This window comes from Mus musculus, chromosome 16 (assembly GCF_000001635.26).
Source record: "Mus musculus strain C57BL/6J chromosome 16, GRCm38.p6 C57BL/6J".
NCBI classification, from domain to species: Eukaryota; Metazoa; Chordata; class Mammalia; order Rodentia; family Muridae; genus Mus; species Mus musculus.
In genome coordinates this window covers 58,991,671-59,012,591 of record NC_000082.6, presented here as the reverse complement: position 1 = coordinate 59,012,591, position 20,921 = coordinate 58,991,671, and the positions used below count along the sequence as shown (strand labels likewise).

Sequence of the window (20,921 nt, the reverse complement as noted above, 5' to 3'; positions counted from 1 at the left end):
ATTGCATTTTACAACTTGTAGTTTTAGCACTGTTCAAAGCTTTCTTTTTTTTTTTCCATTTTTTATTAGGTATTTAACTCATTTACATTTCCAATGCTATACCAAAAGTCCCCCATATCCACCCACCCCCACTCCCCTGCCCACCCACTCCCCCTTTTTGGCCCTGGTATTCCCCTGTACTGGGGCATATAAAGTTTGCAAGTCCAATGGGCCTCTCTTTCCAGTGATGGCCGACTAGGCCATCTTTTGATATATATGCAGCTAGAGTCAAGAGCTCCGGGGTACTGGTTAGCTCATAATGTTGTTCCACCTATAGGGTTGCAGATCCCTTTAGCTCCTTGGCTACTTTCTCTAGCTCCTCCATTGGGAGCCCTATGATCCATCCATTAGCTGACTGTGAGCATCCGGCAATTGTGTGCACGATCGCCATTCCACAAAACAAGATTCCTCAGCCCCAACCCTAGTTGATGAAAGAAATTCAGCATTTTCTCAAACTATTACAGGACCTTAGAAGCATTAAAGTTGGGAGATAAAGATCTGTCCACCTCTCAGGGAGGCCTTTTGTTTTCATTTTTACTCTTCTCCTTCTCCACGACAGTCACCTAATTTAATTGCCCATTGGATTTCAATTTAAACTAGTGAGGTTAGGTGTAGGATAGTTTGCGTCACAGTTTTCATGGCTAATTTAGTTAAAATTGTCTCTTGAGAGGAGTCCAGTCCTTTGGTCTTACTAAAATCATGTTTTGATTAACTCAGACTGAGTTATGAAACTTGAAATACAAAGAACCCAACTTTGCCTAAGTATTTCAGAAATACCACTTGAATTAGAAGATAGAATCATTTTCTACATTATGAATTTTTGATATAAAGCTACCTACAGTGACTTAATGTCTGTGACTCCAGGGGCTACAAAACCCAGCGGAACTGTATAAACTTCTGTGAATGGTTATACTCTACAAAATTTAGGGGAACAGTCAATGTCCTAAAATGACTTTTCCTGGTCCCTTGGATAATTTCCCTTCCTATATCTTTGTCTGTTGACAAGAGGATGTACTTGTCCAATTGGTGAGCTCTTGTGAAGACATTTTACATACCCAGTATTCTCTCAGTTTGAGAAATGCAGTCTCCAGGATGACTAAGAATGGGAACATTGCCTATACATCCTCTTTCTGTGCTAAAATCATTATCTATTTTATGCAACCTGACCTTAATCTTCTTTTGAGTTCATTTGAGATATATATGAACAAAAAAGGAATTTCTATATTAGTCATATTGTTTATTAAGAAAATAATTTTTGGAGGCTAACTTCTTGAGTTCTTTATATATATATATTGGATATTAGCCCTCTATTGGATTTATGATTGGTAAAGGTCTTTTCCCAATCTGTTGGTTGCCTTTTTGTCTTATTGACAATGTCCTTTGACTTAGAGAAGCTTTGCAATTATATGAGGTCCCATTTGTCAATTCTTGATCTTATAGCATAAGCCATTGGTGTTCTCTTCAGGAACAATTCCCCTGTGCCCATATCTTCAAGCTCTTCCCACATTCCCCTCTACAAGTTTAGTGTCTCTGGTTTTATGTGTAGTTCTTTGATCCACTTAGACTTGAGCTTTGTACAAGGAGATAAGTGTGTATCAATTCCCATTCTTCTACATGCTAACCGCCAGTTGAGCCAGCACCATTTGTTGAAAATACTGTCTATTTCCCAGTGGATGGTTTTAGCTCTTTTGTCAAAGATCAAGTGACCATAGTTGTGTGGGATCATTTCTGGGTCTTCAATACTATTGCATTGATCTTCCTGTCTGTCACTGTATCAGTACCATGCAATTTTTATCACAATTGCTCTGTAGTACAGCTTCAGGCATGGTGATTCCACCAGAGGTTCTTTTATTGTTGAGAATAGTTTTTGCTATCCTAGGTTTTTTGTTATTCCAGATGAATTTGCAGATTGCCGTTTCTAACTCTGTGAAGAATTGAGTTGGAATTTTGATGGGGATTGCATTGATTCTATAGATTGCTTTCAGTAAGATGTCCATTTTTTCTATATTAATCTTGCCAATGCATGAGCATGGGAGATCTTTCCATTTTCTGAGATCTTCTATTCTATTTCTTTCTTCAGAGACTTGAAGTTCTTATCATACAGATTTTCACTTGCTTGATTTGAGTCACACCAAGGTATTTTATATTATTTGTGACTATTGTGAAAGGTGTTGTTTCCCTAATTTCTTTCTCAGCCTGCTTATTCTTTGTATAGAGAAAGGACACTGATTTCTAGAGTTAATTTTATATCCAGCTACTTCACTGAAGCTGTTTATCAGTTCTTGGGTGGAATTTTGCAGTTTACTTACATATGCTATCATATCATCTGCAAATAATGATAGTTTGACTTCTTGCTTTCCAATTTGTATCCCTTTGATCTACCTTTGTTGTCTAATTGCTCTACCTAGGACTCTGAGTACTATATTGAATAGGTGGGGAGAAAGTGGGCAGCCTCGTCTAGTCCCTGATTTTAGTGGGATTGCTTCAAGTTTCTCTCTATTTAGTTTTATGTCAGCCACTCATTTTCTGTATATTGCTTTTACTATGGTTAGGTATGGGCCTTGAATTTCTGATCTTTCCAAGACTTTTATCATGAAGGGGTGTTAAATTTTGTCAAATGCTTTCTCAGCATCTAATGAGATGATCATATGTTTTTTTTTTTCCTTTGAGTTTGCTAATATAGTAGATTATGTTGATGAAGTTCCATATATTGAACTACCCCTGCATCCCTGGGATGAAGTCTACTTGATCATGATGGATGATCCTTTTTATGTGTTCTTGGATTCAGTTTTTGAGAATTTTATTGAGTATTTTTGCATTGCTATTCATAAGGGAAATTGGTCCGAAGTTCTCTTTCTTTGTTGGGTCTTTGTGTAGTTTAGGTATCAGAGTAATTGTGGCTTCATAAAATGAATTGGGTAGAGTACCATCTGTTTTTATTTTGTGGAATAGTTTGAGGAGTATTGGTATTAGGTCTTCTTTGAAGGTCAGATAGTGCTCTGCACTAAAGCCATCTGGTCCAGGGCTTTTCTTGGTTGGGAAACTATTAATGGCTGTTTCTATTTCTTTAGTGAATATGGAACTCTTTACATCATTAATATGATCCTGTTTTAACTGTCTAGTAAATACCTGGTATCTATCTAGAAAATTGTTCATTTCATCCGGGTTTTCCAGTTTTGTTGAATATAGGCTTTGGTGTACAGAGCTAAACAAAGAATTCTCAACTGAGGAATACTGAATGGCTTTGAAGCATTAAAAAAAGGTTCAACATCCTTAGTTATCAGAGAAATGCAAATCAAAACAACCCTGAGATTCTACCTCACACCAGTCAGAATGGCTAAGAAGAAAAACTCAGCAGATGCTGGCATGGGTGTGGAGAAAGAGGAACACTCCTCCATTGTTGGTGGGATTGCAAGCTTGTAAAACCACTCTGGAAGTCAGTTTTGTGGTTCCTGAGAAAACTGGAAATAGTAATACTGGAGGATCTACCAATACCACTCCTGGACATATACCCAGAAGATGCTCCAACATGTAATAAGGACACATGCTCCACTATGTTCATTGCAGCCTTATTTATAATATCCAGAATCTGGAAAGAGCCCAAATGTCCCTCAACAGAGGAGTGGATACAGAAAATGTGGTACATTTACACAATGAAGTACTACACAACTATTAAAAACAATGAATTTATGAAATTTTTGACAAATGGATGGATCTGGAGGATATCATCTTGAGTGAGGTAACCCAATCACAAAAGAACACATTGGATGGGGTACAGGATCCCTAGTGAAGGAGTTAGAGAAAGTACCCAAGGAGGTGAACATGTTGGAAGCCCCATAGGAAGAACAATAATATAAACTAACCAGTACCCCCAGAGCTCCCTGGGACAAAATTACCAACCAAAGAAAACACAGAGTGGGATTCATGGCTCTAGCTGCATATGTAGGAGAGGATGGCCTAGTTGGTCATCAATGGGAGTAGAGGCCCTTGGTCCTGTGAAGGTTATATGCCCCAGTATAGGGGACTGCCAGGGCCAGGAAGCAGGAGTGGGTAGGTTAGAGCAGGAGGAGGGGGGAGGGTATAGGGAGTTTTGGAGGGGAAACTAGGAAAGGGGATAATATTTGAAATGTAAATAAAGAAAATGTCTAATGAAAAAAGAAAATATTTTTTATTTATTTTAATATTGTTTAATATTTTGCTAATGAGATGTTCAAACATACAAGTGGGAATGGAAAGCTATTCTAGAATTATCTGTGAGTCCCCAGAAAAGCAAAATAGGTAGTTAGAAGATTCAAGTTTCTTAATGTTTTTTACTTACTTGTGAACATTTCTGTGAAGACCTCATGAGATAATTTATGGAAAATTAGAATATTAATTTAAAGCATTGTTTAAAAATGTACTTGTAATTTTCCTATAGACTATACCTCTTGATTGATTCTAAGTGCTTCAATTAACTGCACATTCAAATAAAAATTTAGAGCATAAACGTCAAAAGTTGGATCTTAAATCTTTTATCCACTTCTAATAATAATTATGTCACAGAAATACACACTTGTTCCTGTGTAATAGAAAATACACAGAAAATGTATCTGTTACTATTTCTATTGTTTATGACCAAAAAATAAAATGGAAAATTTTTAATAATGCTATGCTTTAGTATTGCATAGGATAGAAGCCAGCCAAACGAAAACATTCTTAATCATTGCAATTACAGCTTATTTCTGCTGCTTGTATTCTTGGCTTTGCAAAATTATTCAAAGTAATTTTCTAAAATAAAATTGTTGGTCCACCTATAGGGTTGCAGACAGACCCCCTTAGCTCCTTGGGTACTTTCTCTAGCTCCTCCATTGGGGGCCCTGGATGAAAAATGAAATTATCTCAGCTCAGTGATCTCAGTCAACCCCAGCATATGCTGTCTTTATGGGGACTGTAGAGTATATTAGAAAAATATTTTGTCTGACACATTGAGACAGGGAATTCACTCAACTCTCCTTAATTTTCATAAATTATCATATAATACTTGGGGTATTCACATAAATGGATAGTTTTATTTCAAGTCTCCTCCAGCAATTTTCACTCTGTGAAAAATAATGAACCTTCCTTTATACTTATTTTGGTAGACAACTCAGAAGATCATGGAAATGGAAAATGTAACACTGCTGACAGTTTATCTTAATAGAACATCAACCACAGTGGAAACTCCCTTCTTCCTGTCATTGTTTGTAATCAATCTCATCTCCAATGCAGGTATTTCAGTCTGATCAACTTCTGGGTGATACTCACTTTCACATCCCCATGTACTTATTCCTCAGCAATTCACCCTTTGTGGATAGTTGGTTGCCTTCTGAATTATTGATCACCTTCTCTCTCTCTCTCTCTGTCTCTCCCTCTGTCTCTCTCTCTGTCTCTCTCTGTCTCTGTCTCTCTCTGTCTCTTTCTGTCTCTCTCTCTGTGTCTCTCTCTGTCTCTTTCTGTCTCTCTCTGTCTCTCTCTCTCTCTGACTCTGTCTCTGTCTCTCTCTGTCTCTGTCTGTCTGTCTGTCTGTCTGTCTCTCTCTCTCTCTCTCTCTCTCTCTCTCTCTCTCTGTCTCTCTCTCTCCCTCCCTCCGTCCAATATGCTGTTTTCCTTTCAGTGTGAGTGTCAAGTGCTTCTTCACTCCAAGGGCTAGAATTGCTATATAGCTATATGCAAGCCTTTACTTTATCCAATAATTATGACCAATAGCCAATGTTACTCTTACTAAGTAAGTGTTTCAAAGGCATAAAAAAATGCCTTCTCTACCTGTGGAGCACATGTCCTCTGTGCGTCTTTGTATTATGTCTCTCTTCATGTATGTACGCCTTGCTTCTAGATATGCAGATGCTGAGATTGACTCCCTATTTTACACTGTCATAGTCACTATGTTAAACATAATTATCTACAGTATTTAAAAAGCAAATGATAGATTCAATGAGAGAAAGCCGTTTAGATTTTTTTTTCTTTTTAAAGCAATGGGCACATTTAGGGAAGGTAAATCTGGATTGTTGTTTTATGTATGTTGAATTTTTTTCAAAAATATTCCTCATGTTTATGACTCATCATTAGTACCTAGCTAATTCCTTTATTTCTATTTTTCTTTTTTTTATTGGGTGTTTATTTCATTTACATTTCCAATGCTATCCCAAAAGTCCCCCACACACTCCCCTACCCACTCACCCTCCCACCTACTTCCACTTCTTGGCCCTGTCGTTCCCCTGTACTGAGGCAAATAAAGTTTGCACAACTAATGGGCCTCTCTTTCCACTGATGGCTGACTAGGCCATTTTCTGATTCCTATGCAGCTAGAGACTCGAGCTCCAGAGGGGTACTGGATAGTTCATATTGTTGTTCCACCTATAGGATTGCAGATCCCTTTAGATCTTTGGGTACTTTCTCTAGCTCCTCCATTGGGGGCTCTGTGGTCCATCCAATAGCTGACTATGAGCATCCACTTCTGTGTTTGCTAGGCCCCGGCATAGTCTCACAAGAGACAGCTATATCTGGGTCCTTTCAGCAAAATCTTGCTAGTGTATGCAATGGTGTCAGCGTTTGGAGGCTGATTATGGGATGTATCCCCGGATATGGCAGTCTCTAGATGGTCCATGCTTTCTTCACAGCTCCAAACTTTGTCTCTGTTACTCCTTCCATGGGTGTTTTGTTCCTAATTCTAAGAAGGGGCAAAGTGTCCACACTTTGGTCTTCGTTCTTCTTAAGTTTCATGTGTTTGGCAAAACACATCTTATATCTTGGGTATCCTAAGTTTCTGGGCTAATATCCACTTATCAGTGAGTACATATTGTGTGAGTTCCTTTGTGATTGGGTTACCTCACTCAGGATGAAACCCTCCAGGTCCATCCATTTGCCTAGGAATTTCATAAATTCATTCTTTTTAATAGCTGAGTAGTACTCCATTGTGTAAATGTACCACATTTTTTGTATCCATTCCTCTGTTGAGGGGCATCTGGGTTCTTTCCAGCTTCTGGCTATTATAAATAAGGCTGCTATGAACATAGTGGAACATGTGTCCTTCTTACCGGTTGGAACATCTTCTGGATATATGCCCAGGAGAGGTATTGCTGGATCCTCCGGTAGTATTATGTCCAATTTTCTGAGGAACCGCCAGACTGATTCCCAGAGCGGTTGTACAAGCTTACAATCCCACCAACAATGGAGGAGTGCACCTCTTTCTCCACATCCTCCCCAGCATCTGTTGTCACCTGAATTTTTTATCTTAGCCATTCTGACTGGTGTGAGGTAGAATCTCAGGGTTGTTTTGATTTGCATTTCCCTGATGATTAAGGATGTTGAATATTTTGTCAAATGCTTTCTCTGCATGTAACGAGATGATCATGTGGTTTTTGCCTTTGAGTTTGTTTATATACTGGATTACATTGATGTATTTCCATATATTGAACCATCCCTGCATCCCTAGGATGAAACCTACTTGGTCAGGAAGGATGATTGTTTTGATGAGTTCTTGGATTCAGTTAGCAAGAAATTTATTGAGGATTTTTTGCATCAATATTCATAAGGGAAATTGGTCTGAAGTTCTCTATCTTTGTTTGGTCTTTTTGTGGTTTAGGTATCAGAGTAATTGTGGCTTCATAGAATGAGTTGGGTAGAGTACCTTCTGTTTCTATTTTGTGGAATAGTTTGTGAAGAACTTGGATTAGATCTTCCTTCAAGGTCGGATAGAACTCTGCACTAAACCCATCTGGTCCTGGGCTTTTTTTGGTTGGGAGACTATTAATGACTGCTTCTATTTATTTAAGGGATATAGGACTGTTTAGATCATTAACCTGATCTTGATTTAACTTTGGTACCTGGTATCTGTCTAGAAACTTGTCCATTTCATCCAGGTTCTCCAGTTTTGTTGAGTATACCCTTTTGTAGAAGGATCTGATGGTGTTTTGGATTTCTTCAGGATCTGTTGTTATGTCTCCCTTTTCATTTCTGATTTTGTTGATTAGAATATTTTCCCTGTGCCCTTTAGTGAATCTGGCTAAGGGTTTATCTATCTTGTTGATTTTCTCAAAGAACCAGCTCCTCGATTGGTTGATTCTTTGAATAGTTCTTCTTGTTTCCACTTGGTTGATTTCACCCCTGAGTTTGATTATTTCCTGCCTTCTACTCCTCTTGGGTGAATTTGCTTCCTTTTGTTCTAGAGCTTTTAGGTGTATTGTCAAGTTGCTAATGTGTGCTCTATGTAGTTTCTTTTTGGAGGCATTCAGAGCTATGAGTTTTCATCTTAGAAATGCTTTCATTGTGTCCCATAAGTTTGGGTATGTTGTGGCTTCATTTTCATTAAACTCCAAAAAGTCCTTAACTTCTTTCTTTATTCCTTCCTTGACTAAGCTATCATTGAGAAGAGTGTTGTTCAGTTTCTACATGAATGTTGGCTTTCTATTATTTATTTTGTTATTGAAGATCAGCCTTAGTCCATGGTGATCTGATAGGATGCATAGGACAATATCAATATTTTTGTATCTGTTGAGGCTTGTTTTGTGACCAATTATGTGGTCAATTTTGGAGAAGGTACCATAGGGTGCTAAGAAGAAGCTATATCCTTTTGTTTTAGGATAAAATGTTCTGTAGATATCTGTTAAGTCCATTTGTTTCATAACTTCTGTTAGTTTCACTGTGCCCCTGTTTAGTTTCTGTTTCCATGATCTGTCCATTGGTGAAAGTGGTGTGTTGAAGTCTCCCACTATTATTGTGTGAGGTGCAATGTGTGCTTTAAGCTTTACTAAAGTTTCTTTAATGAATGTGGCTGCCCTTGTATTTGGAGCATAGATATTCAGAATTGATAGTTCCTCTTGGAGGATTTTACCTTTGATGAGTATGAAGTGCCCCTCCTTGTCTTTTTTGATGACTTTGGGTTGGAAGTTGATTTAATAGATATTAGAATGGCTACTCCAGCTTGTTTCTTCAGACCATTTGCTTGGAAAATTGTTTTCCAGCCTTTCATTCTGAGGTAGTGTCTATCTTTTTCTCTGAGATGAGTTTCCTGTAAGCAGAAAAATGTTGGGTCCTGTTTGTGTAGCCAGTCTGTTAGTCTATGTCTTTTTATTGGGGAGTTGAGTCCATTGATATTAAGAGGTATTAAGGAAAAGTAATTGTTGCTTCCTATTATTTTTGTTGTTAAAGTTGGCATTCTGTTCTTGTGGATGTCTTCTTTTAGGTTTGTTGAGGGATTACCTTCTTTCTTTTTCTAGGACGTGGTTTCCATCCTTGTATTGGTTTTTTTTTTTTTTTCTGTTATTATCCTTTGAAGGGCTGGATTCATGGAAAGATAATGTGTGAACTTTGTTCCGTCGTTGAATACTTTCGTTTCTCAATCTAAGGTAATTGAAAGTTTGGCTGGGTATAGTAGCCTGGGCTGGCATTTGTGTTCTCTTAGTGTCTATATAACATCTGTCCAGGCTCTTCTGGCTTTCATAGTCTCTGGTGAAAAATCTGGTGTAATTCTGATAGGCTTGCCTTTATATGTTACTTGACCTTTTTCCCTTACTGCTTTTAATATTCTATCTTTATTTAGTGGGTTTGTTGTTCTGATTATGTATGTTGGGAGGAATTTCTTTTCTGGTCCAGTCTATTTGGAGTTCTGTAGACTTCTTGTATGTTCATGGGCATCTCTTTCTTTAGGTTTGGGAAGTTTTCTTCTATAATTTTGTTGAACATATTTGCTGGCCTTTTGAGTTGAAAGTCTTCATTCTCATCTACTCCTATTACCTTTATTTCTATATACCCTTCAAAACATAATAAAATTTAATTAAGTGCCCAGTGCAAACTACAATGATTAAATAGGAAACCAAAAGAAAATATTTTCCCCCTTACAATTTTCCCCAGATATTCTCTACCTTCCTCTTCACCTTAAATTTAAGTTCCCTCTCTTTCACTCACTAGATTTCAAACAAAACAAGACAAAAATCAATAAACAAAATAAAACAAAAAAACAAACAAGAGACACAACCCTCCACATAAGCACACACACACAAGAGAAAAACAAACAAACAAACAACAAAACCCAATAAGACCATAATATGCCTAAATAAAGGAAAAAGGAAACAAAAGTCCACAAAAATACTATTAGGTTCCTTTTGTTGGCCAACTACTGCTGAGAATGAGGCCTGGCCTGGATTATGCTTTATATATCCAGTGAGACTCCAGTGCAAACAACTGGTAAAGAAACATAGCAATAAAATGGTGCCCAATAAAATGGTGCCCAAACTAATACCTTGCAATCAAAGACCAATAAGACACAAACATATCTAAATTTTAAAAAAGGAAACAAAAAATGTCCTCAAAAATATCACTGAGTTCCTTTTGTGCTGGACAACTACTCTTGAGCATGGGGCCAATCCTGGAATGTGATTGGTATAGCCAGTGAGACTCTATGTGAGAAGATTCCTTTGCTAATGGTTATTAGTTGCACATAACTTCTGAATTATAAGTGTGATCCAGTGTCAGTTTTACCCTATCAGTGCTGGGAGCCCATCTGTCCTGAACCTGTGCAGGTTTTGTGCATACTGCCACAATCTCTGTGAGTTCATATGTGAATCAGCTTTCTTGTATGTTGAAGACACTATCTTTCTGGAGTCATTCATATAACCTGTGGCTCTTACAAGCTTCTGCCTCCCCTTCTGTATAGATTCCTAAATCATGACAGAAGGGGTTTGAAGAAAACAATTCATCTTGGACTAAATGCTCCAAAGTCTCTCACTTTTTGTACAATGTCCTGTCAATTCCCATCTACTGACATCTCTCACTTACCTGTGTGTCTGTAAAAGTTTAATCACTCATTTCTTACATCATTCTTACCCTCTCTTCATTACTAACCATTATATATAGGTGAGTGGCCTTGAGGATGAGAATATCAGCTTCAGTGTGAAAATGTGTGTAATACCATTTTGGGGAGCTGGCTAGTAAGTTTAGATCTGTAGATAGATCATTTGTTACACGCAAAATACCTGGATAAAGTATCCCTAATATGAAGGACTTTTTATTCCCAGCCACTCTGACCACTATTTGAATTTAAGTACTTTTTGTTCAAAGCTATCTGACCGACCAAGGAATATCAACAAATGCCGAGTGCTTTGGGAGCTCAGGATTTGGTTTTATTCAGTTATTAAGGGAAGAATGAAAATATTTCCTTCTTGTGCCACTTTTATTTATTTATTTATTTATTTATTTATTTACTTACTTATTTACTTATTTCTAAGTGCCTCTTTTTTAGTTCTTCAATGTACTCAATGAGTCAACCTGCTGAGTGTTCTCAGAACAATAAATCAGTCCTTGTCTTAACACAAAAGTGCAATGAGCTAAGAGGATCTTCATACTGGTTGGCTCTGTATGGCTTCGACTCTTTCTTCATTCATTCTTTTGACTATGTTCAAATATTTGTTTATTTATGCATAATATATATGAGCTGAATTTCTTAAGCAATAATATTTACCACTTCACATAAATATGTCATGAAAGACGTTTGATGGCTCTCAGGTTCCTTGAGGTTTGTTTTTTTGTTTTTTTTTTTTGTTTTTTTGTTTTTTCTATGCACTCCCATACAAACCTGCCAACAACATAAAGTAAATGTGAAATGACTTTCAGGCTGCCTAATATAATTTTATCTCTAAAGTATCACTTTCATAAAGTACATGCATAGCATAATAACATGAAATTATGTTTCCTTGCTTTTTCTTTTATCATGATATAAGAACATATTATTAAAAGTTTACATGTTTGCATATGAACAATGACTACAGATATATGTAATGTATTAAGGAAACAATTGTATATTTAAATAAAATTCAATAATCTTGTCCTATATTTATAATTTCAAGGTTATTTAAATGAAAAATATCCACATGTGCCTCTACAATATTGTGAATTTTAGTAAAATTAGCAGATATTAATCAGATCTAAACCATCATTTTCAACATTTTTTTCAGAGAATCTATGACTTGCTTATTTCTGAGACTGTAGATAATTGGATTTAATACGGGGATTATAACTGTGTAGAACAGAGAGAGAATCATGTCTTGATCGTCTACTTCTGAAGATGCAGGGTGCACATACATGAAGAGAAGAGGCCCATAGTATAAAGATACAGACAAGAGGTGGGATCCACAGGTGGAGAAGGCTTTCCTTATGCCCTTGTCAGACTTCTTTTTTAAAATTGTAAAGAGAACAAATGTGTAAGAAATAAGAACAGTCATAATGGTAAACACTTGTATTGAACCAGAGAAAATGAAAATGATCAAATAATTTAAAGAAGGATCAGTACAGGAAATTTTTAACAATGGTATCACATCGCAGTAAAAATGATATATTATGTTGGAATTACAGAAGGTTAATCTGGATAAAAAGCTTTCATGAATCACAGCATGAAGAAAGCCACCTATAAATGATAAGGCTAATAGGCGAACACATAATCTATTGGTCATAATCACTGGATAAAGCAAAGGATTGCATATGGCTGCATAGCGATCGTAAGCCATTGCTGCCAAAAGAAAACATTCTGTGGTCACACTGATTGCAAAGGAAAAAAATTGTGTCTTGCATTCAGCCACAGAAATCACCTTGCCCTTGTCCAAGAGATTAAATAGCATCCTCGGTGTCACTGTGGATGATAACCATGTATCCACAAAGGCTAAGTTACTAAGAAATAAGTACATGGGAATGTGAAGGTGAGGGTCATTCCAGATGAGAGTGATCAGACCAAGGTTCCCGACAATGGTCATGAAGTATATTACCAAGAACACTAGGAATAGGAGAGGTTTCCACTGTGGTAGGCATGTGAGACCTGTGAGAACAAACTCAGTCCATAGGGTTTCATTCTTCTTTTCCATGTTGTCATTGAATGTCTCCTGAAATTAAAGTAATAAATGTCAGATAAGTAGTCACTGGGAAGGAGTTACGTGAATATTGAAGGTGCTTCTAGTGATGAAACAATATATTACATGTTCCTCATAGCCTGTATAATACTATAACAGAACTTAACTCTGGAAATTAAGAATAACAACATTTTTTTCAATTGATTCTATTTAGTAATGACTAGGCAGTAACATTATGAGTGAGTGGAAGACCTTATAAGCTTATGATACATTAATTGAGAAACACACTGGCACTGAAAATTTTGTCTTACATGTGACGCATGAACATGAGGAAAGCTATCAGAATGTATTGGAGTATAAACTGCATTGAGTGCCTTGTAAAGGAATTTGTACTTTATCCCTTAGGAATCAGCTTCTAATTAGATTCACAAGATGCCAAATGATTTTTGACAGATCCACTTTTAAATAAATATTTGCAGGGCACAACAACAAAGCTTTCACAAAAAATGTTGCAGTTAAGGACTCTAACCAAGACCTACTACTGAAAGATTGCCAAACAACGTTACCATATCAGTGGCCCAGAAGGATGTTTTATAGAAAATATACATGATTAAGAATGAGTGTTGCAATAAAGTCAATATATAAGAATGCATCAGGAATATATGTTCTAAAAATGTTCCTTTGCTGAAGCCAAGATAAGTGTATTGATTAGTTCATACATTAAAAGGCCCTGATAGGGTGATGACTACACAGGTTCAAAAGTATTCAGTATACATGGTAACTAAGATCCAGTTATATAATAGAAATCAAAGAGTAGCAGAGAAGCAGAGATAAATCACGGTGTTCATACATCACAGATCTAGTCGGATCAGTGACTATCACAAGTAAATGAGAACTACCCAGAACACTCAGCACTAAGTGGGATTTCTCCATCAAATTCCTCACCTTCGCAATCAAGTAACAGTGCCCTCTAAATCAGCAAGAACAAAGTGCTTATGAACTCGGAGAGACTGATGCAGGGCTTGCAAAGGTGTGCACCGTTCTGTTTTGTATTATGGCTTCCAGTTTATAGGATTCCTGGGTGTGCAGCCAGTGAGTCTCTGCTCTTGGCACCATCTCTTGGCCTTTTTCCCCTCTATTGGTTTTTCCAGTCCAAGTTCAATGTCATGGTTTTTGTTTTATCATTACTTTATTTTGTGATGTTTTATTGTTATCTCTTCGAAGCCTGTTCTTTTCTATGGGGTAGAGAAAAGGACTGGATCCAAATAGGAGGCGAGGTAGGGAGGAACTGGGAGGTATAGAGGGATGAGGAATTATAACTGGAATATACTTTATGAGAAAAGAATATATTTTCGATAGAAAGAAAAACAAGAAATAGAAAAAGTTTCAGGAAGGAGCAATTTCTCAACTTCTATGTCTTTATTAAATTCTAAAGTAAGCAATGACTTGGTGCAAATAGAGAAGTTCAAAGCAGAATAAGGGTAACCTACTCTACAAAGAATATAAGAAAAAATGCGGAGGAAAAGAGAGAATACTGAAGAGGTTATATTAAAAAACATGTATGTGGGTTGATTTTACTTATTCAATAGACACACATATGAATCAATCTCTAATGCATGAACATTTGCTAATCAGAGCCTTTTATCCACTCAAGAAGCCCATAAGAGAACAAACTTACTTTCTCATACCTCCCCTACCAAGGAGTATGAGGGGATTTAATCGATGCTTTCCAAGTCAAATACATGTATGCTTTGGAATACTTAGTAAGAAAAAGGAGACAAATACAAAGAAACTGAATCTCAAAAGCAAACAAGGAATAGTAATAAGACTCTATCAAATGCATGTGGCACCACACCAATGGCATTGTCTGGCTGATGGGTGGCATCTCTAGCTAGCAGCAGTGGTCAAAACTCATTTTGATAACCTTTAGACATGGTTGGGGCTGGCACTTTGGCTGCTTTGCTGTCCTGTCTATCTATTTTTTCCAATCTCATTCCTCAATGCTGTTCCATTTAAATCGTTTAGTATTCTAACCCTGGACTCTAAATTAAGCAAAAGAAACAAGATATTCTAGAAAAAAAATATTGAGCGAAAATTCTGGAACTGCGGCTATCCCAAAAGCAGTGGCCTACACTTGGATACTTTCTATGAGCTCGGCGGCCTTGTCTGTCCTCAGTGGGAGAGGAAGAGCCTAACCTTGCACAGATTTAAGTTTCAGGGTGTGGGGAAGGATATCAAGGGGGGCACAGACCTGCTCAGAGGAAAATGGGAGAGGGAGGGGGGAAGAATTGTGAGAGTGAGTGACTGGAAGGGGACAGTGAGCAGGATGTAAAGTGAATATGTAAACAAAAAGTGAAAATAAATCTAAAACTATAATTCTGTAAGCACACTTGGGACTCAAAACTTGAAATTTTGGTTATAAAGAAAAGACAAGTCCTTCAAAAACAAAACAAGCAAGCAAGCAAACAAACAAAAAGCCCTCCAAGATTGGCTTTAACTGAACAAGAAATGGAGATATTTGAGTTCAGAGAATATGAAGATTTTAGTCACTTTCCTGGGAATAACTCTCTCGTGTGCTAGAATACAAAGCGAGTCAGACAGCCGATAGTCTGAGCACAGTGAGTGGAAGAATGCGCTCTAATGTTGGGAGCAGTAAGAATCTGCGTTCTTCCTAGAGCTAATAATATAACTCATTTTACTGCAAACCATCTTAATGAAAGTTACAGAGAGGAGATGAGGGAAACAACTTAACTGGATGGAAAAACTTGAAAAGCAACTTGCAGCTAGTTTAGAAAACCAAGAGGAAGGCATAAAATGGGTGAAGAACAGGAATATGTGATTAGAGCAGAATAGTCAAAGGATCATAGCAAAATGATCTAGGGTAGGTGGAATACGATGAGAAAGACAGACTTTGGATGTTAGATGTGCAGATTTGGCTTCACCCTAAATGTCATCAAAATTGTCAGTCAAGTTAATCTTCTCCTTTATTAGCTATGGTTTTAGACATGAGTTCTGAGTATAAGAAAAAAGCCCTTTTTTCTTTAAAACTTTGCTTCACAAGTCATGCGGTTAGTAGATATATAGCATAGGCTGTGAGTCTTTTCTATATCTGTTGTCTTTATCCTTAGATACAATATGAGGGCAGCATAAATACTAATTTTGATAACACATATCACTGGACTTGTGAAAAGAATATATCTCAAATACTCTGCCACCAGTAATAACAACCGAAGAATAGATGTTAGGATGTGAAGTTCCTTAACTTCAGTCATGTCACTGTTCATACATATACATCAAAGGTCACAAGGTAAATTTCATATTCATAGAAGAAATTTAAATTTTACTATGGTCTTGTGACAATGATTAATGAAGATTTAATCTAGAATTGTGCTAACATTGAAAGTGCTCTCAGCCACAGAAACCTGATGAAGGTCATAGAAGTAAGCACGACCCGTCACTCCAGTGCCAGTCACTATGTTTCATTTGGAGTCGTGTCCCCCCTACATAATTTCAAGCACTGGACATGTGACATTGATCAACTTATTTCATGAGTGGGTTCTTGTTAAGCCATAAGTTCTGAAAAGAGCTGTCAAACATTTCCTGGCACACATACATTTATATGTGCATCCATCTTGCTTATACACATATATCAGAAAATATTGTCAGGTAGAGTAAAAATATAAAGATAATCTTTAATTAAGAACAAAAAATTTAATCAGAATGTATTATGAACTAAACACAATGGGTCATTTATCAAAACAACAAAGCCTATTTCTCATGTAAGAGTCATGACTTGATTATTAAAACCATTTTGCAAAGGTTTTTTTTGTAAGTTCTACCTCATAAAATGAAGTCATTATGATTATAACATAATAGACAAGTCGTTTCATCAAATCATCACTCTTATAACATTGATATTTATTCAAATTTTAAGAAAACAGGATAATAGGATCTTGTCACTGTTGTCTATTAACTGCTCTAATTGCTACATATATACAATATTTTACTTTTATGTAAAAAATCAAAATATAGGAATTATTTCTACCTTACCTATATATCAAGAGAGATGGTGGTGACCTTATAAAGTATTAGGCCTTCAGGAATTTGAGAGCGATCAAATGCGGTGCAAGGGAAGGGTGGGAGGAAGGAGAAAGAAGGAACAAAGCAAGGAAGTTTTGCTGTAATTTCAAAAAATAAAAAAATGTTTTCAATAATAATAATAATATTTTAAAATATTATAAAACAGAGAAAAATACCTGCAAATTCAGAGAACTGATAGCAACAAAGGCAGCAATTTTTCCTACACCCTTTCATTTCAGTGGCTCCAGGTATCAGTAAATGTGGCTTATATACATTTGAAGTACAAGAATCAACAGCTGTGTCACTCTCTTCTTATTCCAAAGACAGAGGGAGTGGAATGTGACATTCCCTTGAGGACAAGAGTGCTCCCTTCAGGACAAAGTGAAACTGTTCCACTAGACTTTGAGGGTATAAGAGTATAGGTTGCTTCATACACCAGTGTTTCATGTCCCAGGGTAGAGCAGATCTGCCCGTGAAGTGTGAGGATTTTCATTTGAGTTCCCTAGGACCCACAAAGCCAAGCATGGCACCACATGCCTATAATCTCCGTGCTTTTACAGTAACCTAGAAGCAGAAAGAAGAAAATACCCAGAATCCGACAGGCCAGCTAGTTTAGTATATGCACAGCAACAAATAAAGAGACCCTATCTCAAACATGGTGGAAAGTGAGGAGCAACACCTGAGGTTGTCCCTGACACTTTCACTATTGCATGCACATGCCTTTTTTCACACACAATCCTATGCACACAGACACATCATATATTCACACAAATTTTAGTAAATTGGAGCTGTCGCTACATGGTCAATTATCCATGATGGCACTGAGCATTGGGGAGCAATGTATATAATGATGGATATACATTGGTTACTTACCTAAAAAATACAGCATATGGGAATAGAGGTTAGTTTCAGCTTACAGTTTAGAAGAAATAGACTTATGGTGAAGCATAGCGAGAAACTGGCTCATGGTAGACAAAGCCTGGCGTGGCAGCTTGTCCAATGGAACTGACTAGGAAACAAAGAGCTCAAACCAGAACTGTCTGTTACCCTTCAGCCCTGCCCCAATGGCCCTATACCTTCCAAACAGGACTCATGTCCAAAAGTTTCTACAACCTAAACAATAGTGACACCAGCTGGGAACCAAGTAATCAAAACACGACCTTGTGGGGAAAACTTTCATTCAAACCATAACACCAGAAAACCTTGTATGCAATGCTCGGGTATAAGGCAGACAAAGAAAAGACAGTAGCCTCATGATTTCCTTTAGGGATATGTCATAAGCCGCATAATGTTTCTCACTAGACCCCAACTCTGTGATAGTTTTCTCTGCCCTTCAGTAGCATGATGGGCTACAAATCCTTTAAAACATAGGATTTAGGACCACATTCAGAATCTAAATGCATTTAGTCTGCCTATAAGATTTCCCAATGTCTTAACAGCTCTGAGCATAAGTCTAGTTAAAAACAAAAAGAAAAAAAATCCCACCAAAATAGCAAATTATATGTTTCCAAGATATATTATCACAGGTGTCTTAGTTTTTTATATTGCTGTAAAAGGAAACTTGACCAAGTCAACTAGTAGAAAAATGTTTATTGGGGTCATGCTTATAGTTCAGAGAGTTAGCCCATGAACATAATGACAGGGAATATGGCAGAAGGCAGAAAGGCATGGCTAATCAGCAGTACATGAAAACTTACATGTAGATTCAACAACCATAAGGCAGTAAAAGCAGTGGGGGCGGGGGGGGTGGGCAAAGAAGTGAACTTAGGAAATCTCAAAGCCCACTCCCACTGACACATATCCCAATAAGGCCACAGTGCCCAAATTCTCTCAAACAGTTCCACCAACTGGGAACCATTCAACTGAAAAGCTTTCAAATATATAATCCTATAGGGACCATTCTCATTCAAACTAACACAACAGGTAAGCCTTGTGAAAGGAAGGACACAGTGTCATCGGATAAACACCATTACTATGATAGGCAGAAGTAGGTAATAGCAAGACATCAGAGCAAAACAATACCTAAGCCTGCAAGGGTAAAACTTGGATCTAAGGCCTTCATGTCAAGAGGACAGGCCATATAGTGGTGAGAAGTGTGCTTCCAGGCTGTCAGGAAGGCCTGCTTTGTATTTGAAAATGTGGTAGCTGGGAGTGCACACAGTCTCTTCTTCATGAACAGGTTTGCTATGCTGCTTTCACTGTGCCTCCAGAGATGTTTCAGGGCTTTTTGCATCTTTAACTTGGTGGGAAATCCATTTGAAGCTGTGGCTTGCCTCAAAAAGTTAATGAATCATACTGTCATTTGCTGAGAATCCAACTTTCTTAAAAACTGCCTTGCCTCCCTGGCTTTCCTTGGTGGAAGTCTCGGGATAGGATTGATCTTGTATTCTCCATGGCAACACAACCAGCATCACATGATGAGGAGAGAGGTATTGGTATGAGCCATGTCAGGTCCTACTTAAATGGTTCATCCGCCTGTGTGTGAGTCACCAACTGAAATATGCCTGTGCAAACAGGTGTTCCATGGGTCCTCCTCAATAGACTTTGCCCTGAAATGTCCACAAACCAAATTTGTATTTTTATATCTCTAGCCTTGTACTCGCTATCACTTAACTAGTCTTTGAGATCCCTCCAGGTGTCTTTCCTATTGTCCTTCTTAGTTCTACCAGCAATCCTAACTTAACTCATTTTGGTAGTCACTTTTTATGCATTTTTTCCAGATACACTACACATTCTTCTTAATTTGTTTCTTCTCTGCTTCCAATTCTCAATGTAAATAAGTCTGAAAATAGCAGTTATATGAAAGATTTATTGCTATAAAAATTTACTCCAGAAGATATATATCATCTTTAAACTTAGTCTCTAACAATGTCTCAGGGAATCAGCAAACTGTACAAAAATTATTTAAAAATGGAATACAAATGCTCTCAACTTGATTTCCAATAGAATCTATATTTCCATCTGAAATATTATCCATCTCATCTCTACTTTGAGAATCTATCACCTTCCTAGACATTTGAGCTTTCATACAATTTAAAACAAAACAAATAAAAACCCCAATACCTTTCTTTATAAAGTTTTAGGCATTTTTAGCATGCTAATAAAAATTCCAAAACTTCATCTGAAGACAAATTTCAAAATGATTCTGAACCACATATTCAGACACAGTCACAGCAATACCCCACCAGCTTATTGGTGTCAAGGTTTTGTGTGTGTGTGTGTGTGTGTGTGTCTGTGTGTGTGTGTGTGTGTGTCTGTGTGTCTGTGTGTCTGTGTGCATGTTTGTATGTGTCTGTGTGCATGTTTGTGTGTGTCTGTGTATATGTCTGTGTGTGTGTATGTGTATCTAAATTTATGTAAATATATAAAAAAACTTGGTACCAATTTTTAGTTTTAGTCAGTTTTCCATTAACACAACAAATACATTGGAGAAATAACTTTAAAAGAAAAATCATTTATACATAGATTGTGGCCCAAGCTTAGTACAGTCCCTGCAAATGCTTTACATCGGCACACTTGCAGCTAGATGAGTCTGAATGGACTACAGGCATTTTATCATGTCCATTAAGTTAGTTTGTTACTGAAAGGGCTAGTCAGTAAGTGGGTATTTTTCCTACATACTATCATAAATTGCATATGCAGATTAGGGCCCTCATCAAATTAAATACACCAATGCTGGCTTAAATGATCCATGTAGACTGGAGGAAGGTACATGAAGTGTTGCTATAACTATCCACCATTCCCTCTTCCGTTACATTACATCCTCTTTCGTGTCTTCTATGAATCATCTCAAGTGGAGTTTGTCCTGAGAAGCTGCCTGTGAATGTGCAGAATCAGTCTGCACACAAATGGCACTGTGTTTTATTTAAGTTTGTAGTGGTAGATGACAACATCATTACAACCCTTTTTATGGGAAATTCTTCAATGCAGCAGAATTCTCAGCATTGATAT

At 37.2% G+C, this 20,921-nt stretch overlaps 1 protein-coding gene across 2 annotated transcripts in view; it reads right to left on the bottom strand.

Annotated features, from left to right (window-relative positions):
* Positions 1-11,975: 11,975 nt before the first annotated feature.
* Olfr183 (olfactory receptor 183) overlaps positions 11,976-20,921 on the bottom strand; it is a 71,199-nt gene continuing 62,253 nt past the window's right edge. The window contains exons 1-2 of one of the 2 annotated variants that reach the window (NM_146485.2): positions 16,941-17,188; positions 11,976-12,923 (exon numbers count right to left, since the gene is read on the bottom strand). In NM_146485.2, the coding sequence (NP_666696.2) occupies positions 11,976-12,905 (930 nt within the window). In that variant the 5' untranslated portion in view covers positions 12,906-12,923; positions 16,941-17,188. Of the gene's footprint in view, positions 12,924-16,940; positions 17,189-20,921 lie in introns of those variants that run through there. The other variant, XM_017316985.1, reaches the window with a different exon arrangement.